Below are 20,492 nucleotides of genomic sequence, written 5' to 3'. Positions count from 1 at the left end.
ATATTAAGTGTTTGCAGGGTGTTAAAAACGGTTTAGGATGATGGTATATTTGTTATCAGCTGGCTGTCAACAATTTCACAGTGGTTTATATAGACCGTCTACAATATTAGAGGTATATGCTAACTCATTACCTGATTCTGACCTTAACTTTACAACCATTAAACTCTGAAGTACTGAATCTCAGCAAAAATGTCCTCATAGAGCAGATATGTCCTCACTTTGATGGTTTCCACTGCTTCTCAAAACGATAACACACACAAAGCAAACAGGTGATTCAATACTCTACTGAAATTTAATACGTCTACGTAACGTACAATTCTAATCATGTGATGCGGTATAATATTCTAATGTGTTTCCAAATTTCAAAATTGTAGCTATTATTCAGTTTGACAACTGCATTCCTTCATTCACTGTTGTGTGGATAGTTGTAGCAGTAAATGTTTTCTCTATGATTTTCACTGCTGATGTGAATGTCTTTACGATATGGAGGTCAATTAAGAATTTACAACTGATTCTATAACTGATCAGATTGACTTGATTAGCTAACATTATTAGTCTTGAATATTAAATATTCCTACATTTCCTAGATAAAGATCTCGTGGTGCCCCTGACTTGAACAAGTGTTTTCAACCCTTCAGGGAGATCATGCTACATTTTTCCAAGTCTTGTTTTTGTGTGACTTGGCATTTCTTTTGGTGCTTTTTGCCATATCTGGAAACACTACTGGTATTTTAAAAGTGCATTGTTCTTATCTGAATTGGTTTATATTCATTGCTGACAGTTTGAAAACATTTCATTTTTCAAACTTTATTATTACGCAACATTTTTTATTGTTTATGTCTCAGGATAAACTGACATTCCTGTCAGACAAAGCTAGAAGTTACCAAGTATCTGCAGTGGCTTATTGATCAAGAATAAATGTAATTTTTATAACCTCTACTAATTCTTGTTACACACAACGGCACTTCATCTCCAGAAAGGTATTTTACCTTTCTGAATGTATCTTCAAAGTACTCTTGGGCAAAGCTTTAAACGAGATATGTGGAAAGTCAAAAATCTAGCCAGTCTTCATTATTATAGTTTCTGGATCTGATAAATAGTAATTTATGCTGCATAGTTGCATGTTTGTGTGCCTTGTGTGACATTCTGTAACTTGACTTTCATGTTGCTTTTTCTTGTAAATAACCCAATAAAGGGGCATCCGTATAGCTCAACACGTTGAGTGGGTGACCCATGTCCAGGGGTTGGTCCCCGACGCAGCTGGCCCGGGTTCGATTCCTGCTCGCGGCCCTTTGCTGCATGTCTTCCCCCGACTCTTCTCCCATTTCCTGTCTCTCTCTCACTGCACCTGTCCAATAAAGCTGATAAAAGGCCAAAAAAAATAACTTTAAAAAAAAATAAATAAAAAAATAACCCAATAAAGGATGTCTGGGTACTTTTTATTTTAATTATCCTCTTGTTAAAGATGCCAAACATACCAGCTTTGAAGATTCTTTTTTGTTGTTGTTGGTGAAAAAATTACTCATGAACTCTTGCCATCTTTAAAAGCATGCTAAATTAAAGCTGCCATTTCTCACAATTACATTTGAACCATAGTGAATGCTAATATTAAATTTACTTGCTGCCTCTGCATTCGCCATATGTTGTCCTTGTTCCAACAGCAAACACAGCTGTATGTTTTTTTTATGTCAAATAACAACCAGACACCAAACTGAGAAGGTGTAAATGGAAAACTTTGTTGTTTTTGTGTGTCAGCATTGCCAACTCTTGATTCAACTTAAATGGAAAAATTAAGCTCAGTAAAATCACCAACTTAAAGAATCAGCAATAACTTTACTTAATATCCAAAATGGTTGCAAATGTGAAATTATGATTCTTTTTAACCATTCATAGTGCATCAGTCAACCTGTTGGCCCGTTTTTATTCATTCTACAGAATCCTCCCATTTCAGGTATGCTAATCACATAACCAAGGAGGAGTAAGCCTTCCATTATTGCATCGTTGTCATCACCACTAAATAGAAAATAAAGAAAACATACCCAAAACTGGACATCCATTAGCTGCTGCTGAGTAAATTGAGGTATCCGAGTCATCTCTCTGCCAATCTCACTCCCAAGGATTCACCTCCCTCCATCCTTTGAGAAAAATCCCATGTACGTCTGAAAATGCGCAAAATATCCTCGCATCATTGGCTAAACATCTTTGCAGGAGCAGTGAAAAAATCCCCTGCAGGGGGGCCTCCAGGCTGAAAACAATACATTCTTATGGATGCTAAACTAACGCACAAGGCCCACTTGAACAACTTGACCCACCCTTTGGAAGTGAATATGGCAGAGTGAGACCAGCCAGAATTTAACCTCAGTTTAACACAGAGGTGTGGTAAAGGTAAAACGGTGGTGAGAAATTTGACAGCAGACAATTAATCCTGATTGCTGAAATAGTTGCAGTTTAATGGTACGAGTTTTCATCCTGAACCCTCTGGTATCACACGTTAGGATCAGACTCAGGGTTAGTTGACTTGGTACAAGTTTAGGTATTTTTGAATACGCAGGTCTTGCAAACACAAAGCTTTTGTCTTCTCAACTGCACCAAGAGCATAATGAAATGAATTTTGTGTTACACTTCTATCACAAACACAGTCATGGCACAGCGGCCATGTTGGAAACACCAAGTGAGAGATGGAGACGTAGAAACAGGAAGAGGTATTAAAGAGACATATCAATGTTCCAGTAATCTCAGTCCTCATAGCCAAAATCAGACACTTTCAATACACAACAAACTGACTGGATGGAGACTTTAAACCAACTCATTCACTACAGGTTCTAAAAGTACTCCATTCCTATCATTACCTACTTCAAAATCAACTGTGGCTTAAAGAAACTCTGGCATCATTACTAGAATTTTACACTAAAACTGCCTCCCACTTCAACCAGAATATGTTCAAGATGAAAAAACAGAACCATCTTCCATCAGTCAACAGAAAAACATTCTGATCCACAGGAGAACCGTGAGACGTGCAGATTACAAGTTAGAGTGAAGAAAGAGTGTTCGGTTCTCAGATTAGCAGCAACCAAAGCCTCCAGACTGCACCAAATCAGTCCAAACCATCCAGACTCTGCACCAGGCCTCATTGTAGTGGTGACCAAGATAAGGAACCTTCAATTAACAGCAGCCAGACTGAAGGAAATGTAGATATGAGGGGATAGAGGAATATTAAGAAATCACGCAAGAGAGATTGACACAATTGCATGTTGGAAAGATAGTGATTGACAGCGATTGGCAGGTGGCACAGCGGCCAGGAAAAACCAACAACCAATGAATCAAAGGGAAAGCCACCATCCAAGACCAACCTTTCACCTTTAAATGAAAGTTTCTGCATCAAAAATACTAATGGAAATTTAAGACACTAATAAACAAATGGGCTGCCATGTTGGAAATCTGGAGAGAAATGGTTAGAAAAATCTACTCACCCAACAAACTCTTCTGCATCAAACTGGATCTAAACTAAAGCGACGCATAGATCAGTATTCAACAGACAGACGCATAGACAAATGGACAGATGAGCTTGACAACCTTATTGGAAAGGTTCAGATTTTTTTTTTTAAAAAAAGGAAAATCCACCAACCTTGAGATGAACATGTTCTTCTGCAACAAAATCGACAATATTCAACGCAAAGATGAGCAAAGGGAATGTAAGAGGCAGTCATGGCACAGCGGCCAAGATGGAAAGATTAAGCTCAAGGGAGATAAAAGGTGGGAGAAAGCTGAGAAAGTTCAGAGAGAGATGGAAAGAATGTAAAAAGAAAACAGGCCAACCAAACATATGGAGATGAAAAGGAAAAAGAGGTAAGGAGAGAAAGACAGATTGGGATGGCGGCCAGGAAAAACCAAGAAAATTCAAAATTAAAATTGAAACTCACCATTCAGAGATCGACCTGCAAGAAGCAAAGTAAAGGAAAACAGTCAAGTCTCCAATTTTTTAGACTCCAAATCAACAGTTCATGTAAATGATGCTGTGCAAATTGTGCTAAACTGAGCTCTGTCGTAACAAAAACCTAACATACTTCTTCCAAACAAAGTAACAAAACAATATTTAAAGTGTGAATCAACCATCTCATTTAAACTGGTATAAATCTGTGAAAATCTTGACTGTGTACTCTGGAGTGACTCGACATGACTTTAACCACCTAAATCAGATCATTTTGTTTCATTCATCCTTTAAGTCATCCTCTTTCCAAATTCCTTACTGGTAAAAAGATCTTTTTGCTTTCTAAAGATATTTGTGGAAAACAGAAGCACTCAAGTACAAGCTGATTAATCCACTGAAGTGATACAATTGGGCATTAATTTGAAATATGGGGTCACATAATATGGAATTTAGTATTATTAAATGCAATTATCTTCCATTTAAATATTCAAGTAAAATAAACAAGTTTTCGAAGCTGTTAAAACCGGCAGCTCAGCACGACGAACACAAAAACATTTAAATTCTGTGCCATTAAAAGAATAATTTATTGACGGTGTGTGGAGCTCCGTGGATTAGACCGAGGCCTCGCAGGGAAGCAGGCCGCTCTCCGAGTGCCTGCACCGGGTAAAGGTGAGAAGGACGAGCTGGTGGTTTCGGAGACTATGGAGCACCAGACTAATGTCACTGTACCTTTGTGCATTAAATGAGACCAAACGTATTTGAAAGTACTTCACTGTTAAAATTAGCACCGGTGCATTAAATGTAGTTTTACTGTGAGCTTCACCAACAATGTGGGTCTAAACACTAAACACAAATTCTGTCCAGCTATAGTTTAAAATGGAGACTTCATAAAAACAAAGCTTCGACAACTCTGGGTAGAAATTAAATATTAGAGCTTTTACTGACTTGTGAGTGAGTTTTAAAGGTCCTTATGAAGTCAGACGAGGTAAACCCGAAGCAACGAGCATCTTTTCGTGCCTGTCAGGCTCCAAACTGGATGCGGTGAGTAAAAGACTGAAAACAGGTTGTGAAATCCAAAATGTGTCTGGTAAGATTTTATCTTCTTCAGCAGACTCCATTTCCAAAGTATTCTGGTGACAGTTTCATACAGAAAACCAACTGTCTTCGTGAGTTTTGCCTTCTTGTGGCGTCGGAACCTTTCTGATAGTTGGTTCGCGCCAAAAATTTGTTCCGAGGAGGCGCAGCTGATCCAGGTGAGCCGCTGATTAGGCGACGCCTCTGATTGGCGCACATTGACCAGCTGACCAAACATCTGCTCCAATCAAATCACAGAGACCCCCTCTCCCCCTACCCCACAAAAAGAATCCGTTTCGTGTGTATTTTATCATCTAACATGCATGGAAATATAACTTTTAATGCGGCTTCAAGAATTATTACCACATATTACACAGCAAACAAGATTTGTGTAAACCGTTTTGAACTGTACCTTTCCAGCAATTCACTTTTATCTTTGGTCTCCTGACGTTTTGTGAAATTACAGATGATAATCAGCAAAGACACATTTTTAAAGGGATTGATTAAATGGGCAAAATAATATATAATAAATACACAAAAAAGTTAACAACCTCCACAACAAACATGTATATTTTAAAAAAGACAATTTTTTTTACTGTATTAAAATCAGCAAAATATATTGTTCTTTTATTTGTATTGTTTTGTTGTTTTTGGTTTGGTTATGTTTTTACAGATATGTGCTATTATTTGAAAAAATATATATATTAAATTCAGAACAGAGATCTGGTAAAGATTTTTTTGAATGGTTGTTTTTGGAGAATTACAGATAACATCTAGTTAAATCACCCAAATCAAGTGTTAATTTACATCTTGACTATAAAAACAATAATTTAAAAAAAAACATTTTAAAACAAACAGGCCCAAAATGTAAAAATGAATGTCTACAATAAAAATCACTATGTTCACAGATGGTAATTGTTTTGTGTTTGTTTGTTTTACATTTGACTGTGCAGTTGCATTTTCAAAAAAAATAAAAATTGAATTAGCAAAGAATGTGATTTTTTCCCCCCAGATACTGAAATGTACTGAGAATTTAAAAATGATAGATAATATTAGTAATTAATAGGTGTAATTTCACAACTTTTGAAAAAGTTTTTGAACATTACAATACAGCCCATTTTTATGGCACTTTCTGAAATCATTATGTTCACAGTTGTAGAAGACTTTTTCATTTATTTATTTATTTTTACAATAATAAATAGTGATGAAATAATTTTTTTTCTGTTTTGGTTTTCACTGTGTCAATATTTGCGTCTCTGTGTGTCACAAAACTTGAAAAGACACCAGGGTCTAATAATAGACTGTTTGTTGAATTCTCAAATGCAATGGGAACTACTTATTGTTCTTTTTTTCTCTAAGTGGATTCCATTGGACAGAATGAAGAATAATATTCTTAAATAGCTGCTTGTTCACTGATTTGTGAAAATATTTTTGTCAAACTCTATCCGTTTGTTCTTGTGAACTGATCTCGTTAGTATTCATTTTTATTTTGTTTTGAAAATTTGTCCTGAAATCAAATACTATTTTCAACAAGGACAGTAAAGTTCCTCACATAAGTGAAAACTAAAATACCCCATTGAAGTACTTTTGACAGAAGAGAACCAAGAAGATCTGCAGCAGGATGTCTGTAACACTCCTTTCTTGTACTATAGTGCACTTGAGATGATCCCAGCAGACAAGTTTGTGCTTTAAAATACAGAAATAAACAGTGGGAGCACCAAATGTGAAATTACAGTATTCATAAAAAGAATGAAACATTCCTCATATAAAACAGGCATGATTTTGTCTAAGATCATTTATTTTTCTTTCCTTTTTTTGAAGATAACAGAACACACAGTAAATATGATGCATCCAGAGCCACTCTGCAAAATGACAGAAATTCATATAAAACTGCCAACTAAAAAGCGCTAAATAACAAATAGCTAAAATTGCAGATATCAACTTATGAGTTTCCTGTGGAAGTTGCAAGAAAAGTTCCACTCACACACAAAACCGGTGGATAACAGGAGCCTACGTAAACTGCAGCGAACCCAGAGGCAGTAACAAACACATTGAAGCACAAGAGGGCGCTGTTGGTTAACACACTGGTGTTTAAGGAGCTCAGCTAAGTTGCAGGACAGGTTCCTTGAGTCTCCTCCTTGTAGAACACTTTCCCATCAGGCTGTTCTCTCCACCTCAGGGTGACTTCACTCTCTCCGTTGTCCTTCAGTCTGTCCTGCAGCTGGGAGACCAACATGGCAGCAATGGTCAAACATCCCAGTGACAATTTGACTGTTTGAAAAGCGTTGTTAGAAAATTCTGCTAAAGTTTTCAGTTTTATTTACTTCCCAGAATGTTTTTCTAAACAGCAGGATAACTAAGTTTCTGAAGATGTTTTGCCAGACCACTGCTCAACCGTTGTGCCTGAGAATGTTCTTCCTTTGTTATTATTGTGAAACTGTTTGATAGAAGAACGTTCTATCATGTGTTTCTTCAACAAAATGACATGTTCCACCTTTATTACATCACAAATCATCTGAAGCGGCCATACTCTCTGGACAGCTTTTTTTTTTTTTAATGTTGGTTGGAGAACATTCGTCCTTTGTCTTCTCAGATCATCATCTGTGTTCCTGACATCATCCTCTGAATGTTGACATTAAACATGATATTAACTTCATGGGAACTTTACTGAAAATGATTTTTTTTTCTTAAACTGTTCAGTTAAAATTTGATTAAAATAATTTTTTTGAAAGGATGTGAGAACTTGTAGGTGATGTTGTGGGAAAGTTTCCTGCCAGCTGGGTATTTCTCTGAATCTGTTTTGTTTCTTTAAAAGTTGGCTTTCATTCCTCCTGTGATCTACTCTGAACGTTTGTGACGTCTCGGGGTGGAGTTTGGACACTTGCCTTTTTCAGGAGTTCTGCTTTGACCTCAGGGTTGTTCAGATCCATGGAGTTGTCCTTCATTTCAATCCTCAACTTCACCACCTGCCTTTTGTCTGCATCCAAAGATAAAAAGAAAGCAGAAATCCTTGAAACTGCTTTTGTGATATAAAGCACATGAATGTAAATAACTGATGGTCAGTAAAACATTCACCAGGGACTCCGTGGCACACAAACGGGAACCTTTGTTCACAGTTCAAGAGCTTCCATTTCATGGATCTCTTCAGAGACATGGAACCACATAAGACAGTCATCGAGCCGATCGGGGTTGAACCACCGAAGCTGGACCAGGAGAAGCTGCTTCCATCAGACCAGTAAAGATCAGGATCTCTGAATAGGCCGATCCATGACCCTCCGATGTACTTCACTTTGTTCCAGATCTTCTGCTGCTCGCTGTTGTTCCTCACAGTGACCAGATCGACAAAGTTCTCCCTGCAGTACTTCTGAGCATCGGACCAATTCATGGACTTCTTGACAGAAACAAACTGACGATTGTCTTCTGTTCCTGCAGTTTCAGGCGTGAAATGAGTTCACATATTAATTTTCTGAACATATTCCAAGTGACACATTCCCACCACTGATGTGTGAGATAAAAACACTACTTTTCTGATTTAAACTTTTTAAGTTGCATCAGTTTAATATTTTGTGTAATTTAAACTCAAAGTTCAACATCACTTGATTTAAAAGTGAATAAAATTGACTTGATAACTTCATTTTACTTTTGAGTTCAGCAGTATCCTCCTCCACCAACTAAACATTCCAGGATAGTTTCAGACAGCAATGATTTCTGAGGATATTTTCAACTATGGCATGACACATAGTGAACTTATGTTTGGCAAATAAATTTTTCCTGTCTAATGGATAAAAATGACGTCATTTGACAAATCTTTACACCTATGTTCATGACTAATTTGGGGGCAATTTAAATTATTGTTTTTGTCTGTAAGATTCAAATATTGTGTTGAAATCTATTGTTGCAGCTCAAAAGAATGCTAATTACAAAAAATGTTGCTAAATTATTTTTCTTAAAAGCTACACAAAAACTACCAAAAAGTCAAAAACTATTGAAGAAAATGAAATTGTGGCAACTTAAAAACTTGTGTTCATGATAACGTTAAGCACCTGAGAGTTGCTCGTAAAATGTCCTCTTACATAATGTGGGAAAAAACTAAGTTGAACCTGATTTGTGTCAGTAATTATCTTAAAGAGTTGTGCTAATGCCAAAAATCATCAATTATTTAAAAATACCTTTGAGTGTGAGGGATAAGCTTATTTCATGAACTCAGTGTAGTTTGTTGGTTGAACATAATCAGCAGAAACTGTTGTACGTCCACAAATCAAACTGTTGTGTTAATGTGTTGAAATTTGCGTCAACTGAATTTTTAAATGTGCGTCAATTGAAAAACTTGTGTTCATGATTATGTCAATTACGTAACACGTAAAATATGCTTTTACATAATGCGGGAATAGCTAGTTTAAGCAACAGTTTGTTTTTTTAGTGATCAACTTAAAGACTTGTGTTCTTGCTACTGATCATTAAGTGAATAAAAACAGCTTTGATTGTAGAAGAAAACAAATTCCCCAAAATCTATATAGTCCGTTGGTTGAACATAATTTCAGTAGCTCTTGTCTTGACTCATGAAATTGATGCAAACTGTTTCGCTAATTCATTTTTTGCTGAGTTCAGTCCTTGTTTCAAATTAAATTGTGTGATGTATATCCTTACCACGGTAACAGATAAATCTTCTCAGCAAATCACAATTTATACTAGACCAATTTGTCCAACTGGACACACAGAAAGACCCCATGGCAAAGTTGTTTCCACGATCAGTCCAGGCCCGATACTCAGCCCTGCTCCCTGTGAACCCATCCGACCACTTCCAGTTGATCTCACTGTACAGACCGAACCAGACCTCAGACTTTACGTTAGCAGATGAAACCAGACTCTCCAGTTCCTTCATGTCTTCAGTGTTTTCAATGGTGGCCAGGTCTGTGTATTTCTGTCTGCAGTAGGTCTGAGATTCATTCCAAGTTAAAGGATTGTTGACAAAGTAGTACTGACGGAGGGAGCAGACGGGGAGGACGAGCCACCCTGTGAGGAAAACACAAAACTTCTGAAAATACAGCGTGACTCTAAATGAACAAAGGACCTTTCTTCCAGTAATACACAATAAAAAGCACTGTTTAAGAGTAAATAAAGAATTGACTGACCTGAGAGACACAAGACACCCAGCCAGATGCTCTCCATCATGATGCAGCTCTGTAGACAGTAAAAGGAGACTCTGCTTTAATATTAAAAGTCTATTCCTGCCTGGTTTCTCTGAGAAACGTCATTGGTTTGTTCTCTTTATGGAAAGTAGTGCCGTGGATTACTGCATGTAAATGCTTTTTTAATACCACATTTTCATGCCATTCATGCAAATGTTGCAAATAAGATGATACCATGCAGGCACTCCTTGAAGACAAACGGCCTAGAAATGTCTCACAGGACAGCATCCACTTTTTACACAGTGATCTAAAAACACATGGATGCTCAGTGTAAATGGAAAAATAAAACAAAGAGGAACCCCAGAAGAATTGCTACTTCTTGTGGTGGAGTAGTTTAAGTGTCTTTGTATTCCTTGTTATTGGAGGCAGTTGCCCCTGCTAAGGTCTGCCAAGGCAAACTGGTTCTGAGGGAGGGACCTGACAATAAGTAATTCACAAAACCACAATAGCATCTCAGTAAAATCATTGCAAAAAGACACATTATACAATTTTATTCCTTAAATTAGCAAAGCCTAATGATTTTACGGGTATTTCCTGCATTGTGAAAGAAAAAAATTATGTGTATTAAGATTTAAACTGTTATTTTATCCATTTTTATTTTTGTCAAATTACAGACAATATCTTCCAAGATTACAGAAAAAGTGCATTTACAAATTAATCAGAAAAAAAACAGGTCTAGACTAAAGAAAAAAAGTGTATTCAGATATTTCCTGCAGTTATTGTAGATTAGCTGTCATACCTGGATGTGTCAAATGTGGAGCCTCTTACTGTTTAATACTGCAGCGACCAGAGGAGGAATGAAGTTCTTTTTTAGCAAGCAGAGAGCATTGTGGGGGTTTGGCTAATAAAGGGGCACCATGACAAAGACTTATGCGACGATGCAGCTGGTGAAAAAGCATCTGTGGCTAAAGAGAGCAATATAAAGAGAAATCAACTATCCAAGGTACTCAAATTTTAAAAAAACAACAAGTTGATTGTGATGCATTAGTAAGAATTACTTTTAAATTTACGATGTGTAACAGTAGACAAAGGATCAGGCTTAGGTAGGTAGTGATACAAATCAGTGAAAGATAAAACCCAGCTATCCCTACTTTAAACTTTGATTGGGAGATATTTATATTGGAATCCTATATACTATATATATATACTATATATATATATATATATATACTAGTATATATATATATATATATATATATATATACTATATATATATATATGATTATGCAAAACAAAATCATGAAGCAAAGAAATATTCCACAATTCTGGACTACATCTACATATTCAAAAGGGCGTGAGGAAAAAAATGTACACTTATTTAGTCCCACCTTTTTTAAATAAAATCTTTCTTGATAATTTCCAGTTTCCTGTATATTATGCAATATTTTATAACAATTTGTCTATACATGTAAGATACATAAAAATATATATACACAATTATGATACTAATTGTCTACAGATACATTTTCGGTGGAACTTATTTACTGCTTTAAAAAATATTTTTAAACATTCTTTTCTCCAATTTGTTTTTTTAAAATATTTGGTCTCAGGACAAGTAAATTTACTCAGCAACCATCCACTAAATAATAACCCACTAAAATTTTGCACATGGATTATGTGAAATTTGATGAGTGGAACATAAAATCTCCTCCAATTCTGGAATGAATCTTCTGCAGCATGAAGAATAAAGTCTTGTGCTACAAATCTGTTAATGCAGCGTCTCTGTGACTTTAAGCCGAAGCTTCAAAGTGGTTTTATTCTGACTTGACTTCACACACTTTAACAAGGATTAATCCATCACTTTTCTCCTGGCTCAGCAACACAAACTAGAAACAAGTGAATTACTCAAAGTATGAAAAAAGAAGAAAAATTCATATTCATGTGGATTTTTTTATACATATAAATCTTCAGTCACAGGCAGTCAGATTGTATTTAGACACAAATCAACACTTGCTGGTCTTTCTAGTTTTGAGATTAGTGGAAAAATACAGAGAAACAGCAGCCACATGTTGTGATAAATACAGTGGATGTGTTATGTGGGCTATGAAATATAAAGGTCTACAGCACATCAAATGTGGGACAAAATGTAACTATGGACATGAAAAACAATAAAAATATAGAATTGAAGTGTAAACATAAAGGAGCTCTGAGAATTCATACTGAAATTGTTGATGTACAAACACATGCATGAATGATACACATGAGATAAAGACTGATTTTGTCAGTTCATAAAACCAAATACTACGAAAACATTTAGAAAAGCAAGTCTGCAGGCAACATTCTGGTGTTTTCCATGACCAAAACATGTCAACATGTCTAAACTGTAAAAAAAAAAAAAAAAGACTATTTCTTGAACATTTTCTCAGTTTTGTACAATTATCTAAAATAACTAGTTAAACCTGATAAAATATATAATAATTTATATGTTAAATGTACAGAAACAGATCAAATTGTAAATAATGTCCACATAAAAAAAACTGATACTTATTTCTTTTACAATGTTTGACTGTAAAATTACACTTAATTGATGCTGTATCAAAAGCAGTAAAAATATCAATATTTTACAGATATTTGTTGTTACTGGAAAGGAAAATCATGCATATTAGGATTGAAATAATACACATAAACTGGAGTAAAATCACAGAAAAATAGTTATTTCTGTATCACACGATAGCTGTAAAAAAAAACAAAATCAAAGAAAGAAATCTGGTCAAATCTGTACATAATATCCACATCATAAAACTGTGTTCTTACAAACTTGTTCTTCTCCAATGTATGACTGTAAAAGTATACTTTCAATGAACACAAATCCACAAAGTTAGCACTTTCGCCTTGCAGCAAGAAGGTCCCTGGTTCGCGTCCCAGCTTTCCCGAGATCTTTCTGCATGGAGTTTGCATGTTCTCCCTGTGCATGCGTGGGTTTTCTCCGGGTACTCCAGCTTCCTCCCACAGTCCAAAAATATGCTGAGGTTAATTGATTATTCTAAATTGCCCGTAGGTGTGAATGTGAGAGTGCTTGTTTGTCTGTATATGTAGCCCTGTGACAGACTGGTGACCTGTCTAGGGTGTCCCCTGCCTTCGCCTGAGTCAGCTGGGATAGGCTCCAGTCCCCCGCGACCCTAGTGAGTATTAAGTGGTGTATAAATAATGGATGGATGGAAAATTAGTCATCAAGAAAAATCCCGTTCACACAATCAACCCTGTTTCCCTCCATCTTAACTTGAGTTTCATCATCATCACAGATCTTCGTCTGACTCACTCTGATTTTCATTCCTGTTCTTCATCTCTAATCTGCTAATAGTCTCCTCTTTTTCTTTAGTTGCTTTCATTTTCTTGTGTCTCAAAACATCCACTTGTTTATTAGATCTTTCCAGAGCCGTCTCTAGTCTCTTCAGCTGTTTCTGAAGTTCTTCTTTCTTCCTCTGCAGATCTTTCTCATCTTCTTCTGCTTCTGTTTGTGTTTCTTCCTTTTCATTCTTTGACTGAAGTTTTCTCTCCACTTCTTCCAGTTGCTTATTGAGATCTTTAATCTGCTTCTCTTGTTCCGTCTTGTTTCCCATCACTCTAGTAACTCCTTTTCCATATTGTCTCTCATCTTGTTCTTTAGGCTGCAGCTTTGACTTCAGTTTTTCCATCTCTTTGTCCAGACAAGGCTGAACTTCCTGCAGGTTCTTTTCTTCTTCTGCCTGTAGATTATTTTCTGTATTTTTTACTTCTATCAGCTGCTCTTGTTTTGTTTCTTCATCCATTTCACTGTTTGTGTTTTCTCTTACAGCTTCAGTCTTATCACCTTCATTGTTCACATCTCTTTCTACTGGACTATTTTCACTGGTTGCTGTGTCTTCTTGATCTTTATCTGAACCATTCATGGTCTCCAGAGGTTGGTTGGTTCGTCTTCCTCCATCCACTAAAGGCTGAACTTCTGCTCCTTCATGACCATGTTGTGTCTCCGTCTCTTCTTGTGTTTGGACTAGATGATTACTAGTTTGACTCTGGTGTGTTTCATCTTCTGTCTGAATGTCAGATCCTGTTGTTTCACTCAAGGGATTACTCTGCATTTTCACATTTTCTGCTGCTTCTCTTTCAATCAGAGACTCTGTTAAAGCATCATTTCCTCCAGACCTGTTCGTCTTCTCTCTAGTTTTCACTGTTTCTTCATCATTGGGGTGTTTCTTCTTCTCTGTGTGCACAAACAATAAGCAGTTTCTGAATCCTTTTTGCTCATTCTGTGTTATTTTCTTGCAAATGTATGAAGAGAGCAAAAGAGGACAGAGTTGCAAAAGGACACTAGAGATGTTATAAAAAGACATTTGGCAGTATTTAAGAAAACCTAAACATGTGTAGACTCAGGCTCAGACTATTGTCTTCACTTCCAGACTTACTCTGGACTGAATTGTGGAAAACAGCCTTTAAGTACATGGAATCTTACAGAAGGACATTTGGAGTGGATGGAAAATTGATTTGTTGCATTAATAACAGAATTCGAATGTATTTTTCAGCCCTGAAAATTTCCTGTGTGTATCTGATGAAGTTATGAGGCTCAGAAATTATGGAAAAAGTAACACAAATTAAAAAACATGAATTAAAAAACTCAACATCTGGACCCACTTTGATGTACTTCAAGGGTCTGTAACTCTGAAAATATTCATAACATGAAGGTAAAACTTTGCATGGCTTCATTAAATATGAATAAGTTATTGTAAATAACAAATGGATTTTGAGAAGTCAGATTTGCTTGATTTTATCTACGATGACTCTCCTGACTTACTCAGTTTGATTTGTCTCCATTTCCACACAAAGACGACGACTGCAACAATAAACATGATGCCAACAATCAAACCGATGGTGGCAGCAACTGAACTGGAACCAGAATTGGGAGGAGGCGGGTTTTTGACAAAATCATCTGAAATGACAAAGTGCATCACAGAAATTAATTCATATAAGATGCAAACACAGTTGTGTAAAGATAAAATGTGAAAATATGATTGTCTTAATCTACCTGGAACATGAATCCATGTCTCTCTGCTCTGGTTGATGTTGTTCTGCTGGACTCTGCAGGTGAACTTGTTGCTGTGTCTCTTCTCCACAGTCACTCTGCTGCTGACAGTATAGAGGTCATCAGGACCTCTGAATGTCTCTGTAGGTCCAGCAGAGAGGACGTTTCCCTCACCGTTCAGCCACAACACCTCAGGCTCTGGATACCAGCCTGCAGATTTACACTGTAACTCCACTGCACTGCTGTTTCTGCTGATCTCTGATATGTTAACAAGTGAGGAAGCAGCACCTGATGATGGGAGACAAGAAGTTTTGAAAAGTGGTTTTATGCATTCTTGGACAACTTCTGTCTTCCCTAAACACAGAACTTTATCACGGGTTACATTAGTGATAGCCCTGTCTGGCACATCAGGTGTGTGGGAGCTCATCCAACTACAGCTTTAATGTAACACTTTTATCTGCTTTTTATCCAGATGTATATAAATTAAGAACATTACAGTGAGGATAAAAGAAGCATTGACAGCTTGGTCTTGATATGAGACATGAAGTCTGTATAACAACAGACAATGTTAACTGTTGCATCATGATGCTTCCACCACCATGCTTCATGGTGGGGATGATGCGTTTGCGATAATGTTTAGTGTTTGTCATCGATCAAACATACTGTCTAGTTGGATGGGCAGAAAGCTTTATTTTGGTCTCATAAGACCAAAGAACTTTCTTCCAGTTGACTTCAGAGTCTCCCACTCAGAACTTTACTGAAACTTTAGTGAATATTTAATGACTTTTTTTCAACAGTGTCTTTCTCTTTGTCCCATAAAGCTGTAACTAGTAAAGAAAAGACAGCAATCGTTACATGAACAGTCTCTCCTGTCTCATCCACTGAAGCTTGTAACTCCTTCAGAGGAGTCATAGGTGTCTTGGTGGCCTCCTTCACTAGTCTCTTTGTTGCTTGGTGACTTGGTTAGTTTCTGGGGACAACATGCTTCAGGCAAATTTAAACATGTGACATATTCCTTCTGTTTCTTATTGATGGACTTAACTGTACTACAAAGGATATTCAGTGACTTCAGTTTTTTTAGTATCTATCCCCTGACTCATGCTCTCCAAAAACCTTTTCACTGAGTTGTTTGGAGTTTTCTTTTTTCTTCATGGTGTAGTTATATCCAGGAGTACTGATTCACCAGTGATTGGACCTTCCAGATACAGATGTCTTTATATTACAATCACTGAGACACATTCAGTGCACTATCTGATCTTCATTTCACTTTCAACTGTTTGACTTCCATCACGAACTGGTTGCCCTTGTATTGACTTAGATGAGTCACTTTTAAGGTGGTTAATACTCATGCGATCACCGATTTTGCATTTTATATTTGTAATTATTTGATTTAACTTACAAATCTGTTTTCACTGAAACACTAAAGAGTATTTTTGTAAGTTCTTGTTAAAAAAAAAAGTCTCATTAAATTGTTCACAATTTGTTGTCAAAAAGCAATATAGGGGGAAATTTCCAAGAAGGTGAATATTTTTTACAGATGCTCTAGCACCATGTAAGAATCAGAGCTGTTTTATAAAAACATTCATTTCAAATAAAATGAAACTTAACACATTATGTTCACTTACCAACAACAAGCTGAATAATAGAGTCTCTATCTAACTCTGGAACGAAGCATCTGTAAGTTCCCCAATCAGAAAGTGTCACTGAGGAGAGTTTCAGTGAAATATTTCCATGCTTCAGTTCATCAGTGAACAGTGATGTTCTACTGCTGTACAATAGATTTTTTTCAGACTCTAGTTCCAAACCGTCACGCCACACCAGGACGAATCTCGGGTTCAGATCAGGCCTGGCCCACTCCACAGTCATGGTAAAAGCATTCATGACAGGCTTCAGGTAACACGGCAGAATAATGTCCTCACCAATCAGTGCCACTATTGGATGCAGTGGACCAATCACCTGTGACTGACCTGACAAGAAAGAGGTTTTAGTTTGTAATTACCACAGCGAAGACCAAATACATGTTAAAAATAGCCATACTGTTGCACTTGGATGCTACACTGTATCTGTAGCATCACCAGGCTAATTCTACATGTAAATATAGACCAGGTGAATGTGTTTAATTTACCTCTACATGAGTATATCAGTGTGAGGACGACAGCAATATGGAATATCAGAACACTGGATGCACCAGACTGTCTGACTTTCTCATAAACCATCCTGGAGATCTGCAAATAGAAACATCACAACAATAAAGTGATATAAAAGAAAAACTAAAAGAAAGTACATTTAGCATACTTATCTGAATGATTCTATGGTTGTTTTCGGGGTCCTGGAAACCTTGACACCCATCTTACCAGCTTAAAAAAAACACTCTGATACTTTTCCTTATTTTATAAGAAATGCTTATATAAAAGATTTTTGTTTAATGACATGTTTCAGACGTCTGCTTTAGTTGTGTTTGACTACAACTGTTCAAGCTTATAAAATCACTCTTCTTCAAACAACTAGGAGAAGTCACCCCCTGCTGGCTGTTAGAAAGAATGCATGTTCAAGGTCTGCAGAAGCTCTGGGATGTTTGTAATTCTTCAAATCCATCACAATCGTATTAGGTGGAATTAAAGGAAGAACTCTGCAACAGTGATACAGTAAAATACTGACATACGACCTGTCATTAAAATTGATTATTCACTGTAGAGACAAAAACAACAACAACAACTTGCAGGCCTGCCTTACAGTACAATCCAATCCCTCAACAATATCTGACTTTTTTTTGACAGTGTGTAAGGTTGCTGCTCAGAGGTTGTTGTTTTATGTAAGGAGGAGTTCCAAAAGAGTAACATGCAGAAGGAAAGCAGCTTGAAATGTCGTCCAGTGGCAAGATTATACCTAAAATCTACATCCAGTGAGCCAGACTCTTCTACAATCACTTTCCAGACCCAGAGTCTACATCCATCTTTAATATGCAGTCTGTGGTGCGTCCTGGGAAACTGTTCATGTGATAAAATACAACTGCTACTTCATTCCAAAACTTTAGAGGCAAGAAAAAATCTGGTTCCTAAATCCTAAGTATTGAATTTATTGTCTTTAAAAGAGTTGACAGAGGAACAGCTTAGTTTTTTGTTTTTAATTAAAAAAAAAAAAAAAAAAAATCACTTTCTAGTCTGACCCCATATTGAGATAATAGGCAGTGGTTTCATCAGGATTCTCTGCTGTGGATGACCTGCTCACTGCGCCACCTGCTGCTTTAAAGCTACATTTCAGTTCATGCGCAAAGGTGAATTAAACTGCACACACAGTTGGAGATTGAACTGAAGCATGACTTCATTTTCAGCTCAGTCTCAGGCTTATTTTATGAGAATAATCGAACAAAACAAACGCCCATACTCTGTGCCCTTCACTGTTTGTTTGTTATCGCCCTTGAGTTTAGTTTCGCTTTCATTTGCAGCAAAAAGATCGACAATGTGGACAAAATATGGTACATCTACAGCCAAGCATTCTTATTTGTAACGTTACACCCACTGATTTCGTTGTTAAAATATTATTTCAGTGTTCATCAATATATAAACGCGTGAAATAAAATCTAATAACAGCTGATCCCGACGTCCAGTGATAATAAACATACTGTTAAAATAAAACTCGGACTGTAATGTCTTGATTTGATAATATAAATATATATACATATGATTATAACATTTAGCAGAACATCTTCATACCTGTTGTGAGTTTCTGAAGGTCTCCAGCCGACGTTAAAATCAGTCAAAGTCCATAAAAAAGGGGAGGAGCAGCTGCTTCCTGAGTTTATTGTTTGTAGGTGAAAGCAACAGATTGGTGCATTTTGAAGGTTAGTTTCCTCTGTAATATAAGCAGGCCTGCATGTAGAGATAAATACTGAATTAATATCCAAAATTACAAAAGAAAAACTCACTGGTACAACATAAATGCTTATATATATTGAAGTAGTATACACACAAAAACACATAATTGCAGCTCTTGTATAATAAACACTGAACTTTAATTTCACAGTCTCTTTACTCCTCAGTATTAAATTTTGCTGTTAGTACTTTAAAAAAGAAGAAGAAGAAACTGAAGACCAAATTAACTTGCTGAGAAATGGAAAAAAAAGCAACAAATAAACAAAAAAACAAAAGCCCTACTTTTTTGGGTCATTATCTCTGAGTTTCTTTTCCCTTTCTTCAGTAAAAATCCTTTCACTGTGGAAATACTTGATCCCTGACAGCAGGTGGCAGAGTTCAAATAAACTCAATTCAATATCTTTTATTGTTGTTGCAACCCGTGCCATGAAATTAAGTGCAATCTTAAGAGAAATGGTGTTAATTTTTTTAAAAAAAGATAATAAATATCACATTATATAAAATATACACTAAAAACACACATTTCAGACACACCCAAACAGACATCTATATTCTACAGATATTGCATAATCCCCAATAGTGCAGCTGTATCTGCATATTCCTGATTATTTCATAGCAGACTGGACATGAAGAATCTCCATCCACCAGGTTGCTGAGCCTGAACACCCCCCACCCAAGAGCCCCTTCAGTTCTGCCTCCCAGATGAGAGGCGAAACGGCCCCAACCCGAATTGGACTTCTGATTATATCTGGTGTTGGAAAATGCAGTGAAAGAAAAAAACCCATCAGTGAGGAACCTGTGGAGAACGAGAGCTCAGTTCATCAGACTTTTGTGATCAGGATTGATTGAACTTCATCCTCAGGCTGCTCTGTTATGGCAGCAAATCAGCTTGACAGAGCTACAGATATCTGAGTTGCTGCAGCTTCCGAACAATTTCTCACACAAGAATATCCTTTGGAGCTAATAAAGTTCTAGACATGAGATATACTGCATTAATTGTTCCTGTCTTTCTAACTGTAACTGGCATGTGCTGAACTTCAGTAGGATAATAAGAGGAATTCTGTCTACTGCTTTCAAAGATGTAGAAAAAATTATTCCATGTATGCTTTTTTTCTTTCCATTTCTCACCAAGTTAACTTGCATTAAAAGAAAAAAGAAAAAACTGAGGAGTAAAGAGACTGTGAAACTAAAGTTCAGTGTACATTATCAGTGTAGTCTTGGGTATTAGTTTAATATTTATCACTACATGCAGGACTGCTTATATTACAGAGGAAACTAACCTCCAAAATGCACCAATCTGTTGCTTTCACCTACAAACAATAAACTCAGGAAGCAGCTGCTCCTCCCCTTTTTTATGGACTTTGACTGATTTTAATGTCAGCTGGAGACCTTCAGAAACTCACAACAGGTATGAAGATGTTCTGCTAAATGTT

The 20,492-nt window shown here is 36.6% G+C and overlaps 2 protein-coding genes across 2 annotated transcripts; both read right to left on the bottom strand.

The window, feature by feature from the left end:
* Nucleotides 1–6,788: 6,788 nt before the first annotated feature.
* On the bottom strand, nt 6,789–10,186 carry LOC118471040 (macrophage mannose receptor 1-like). Its single transcript, XM_035953117.2, has 5 exons — nt 10,135–10,186; nt 9,650–10,015; nt 8,078–8,428; nt 7,888–7,979; nt 6,789–7,223 (listed from the first exon to the last, which is right to left on the bottom strand). The coding sequence occupies exons 1-5, from the start codon at nt 10,172–10,174 to the stop codon at nt 7,107–7,109; spliced, it is 966 nt and encodes a 321-aa protein (XP_035809010.2). The 5' UTR covers nt 10,175–10,186; the 3' UTR covers nt 6,789–7,106.
* Nucleotides 10,187–11,499: 1,313 nt separating this feature from the next.
* LOC118471035 (interaptin-like) lies at nt 11,500–18,960 on the bottom strand. The gene is made up of 6 exons (XM_035953106.2): nt 18,901–18,960; nt 17,313–17,412; nt 16,813–17,154; nt 15,191–15,475; nt 14,960–15,094; nt 11,500–14,371 (listed from the first exon to the last, which is right to left on the bottom strand). Exons 2-6 carry the CDS (start codon nt 17,401–17,403, stop codon nt 13,428–13,430), a joined length of 1,797 nt encoding a protein of 598 aa, XP_035808999.2. The 5' UTR covers nt 17,404–17,412; nt 18,901–18,960; the 3' UTR covers nt 11,500–13,427.
* Nucleotides 18,961–20,492: the final 1,532 nt, after the last annotated feature.

The sequence above is a fragment of the Amphiprion ocellaris genome, chromosome 23, assembly GCF_022539595.1.
Source record: "Amphiprion ocellaris isolate individual 3 ecotype Okinawa chromosome 23, ASM2253959v1, whole genome shotgun sequence".
Lineage (NCBI taxonomy): Eukaryota > Metazoa > Chordata > Actinopteri > Pomacentridae > Amphiprion > Amphiprion ocellaris.
This window is presented reverse-complemented; position numbering and strand designations above follow the sequence as displayed.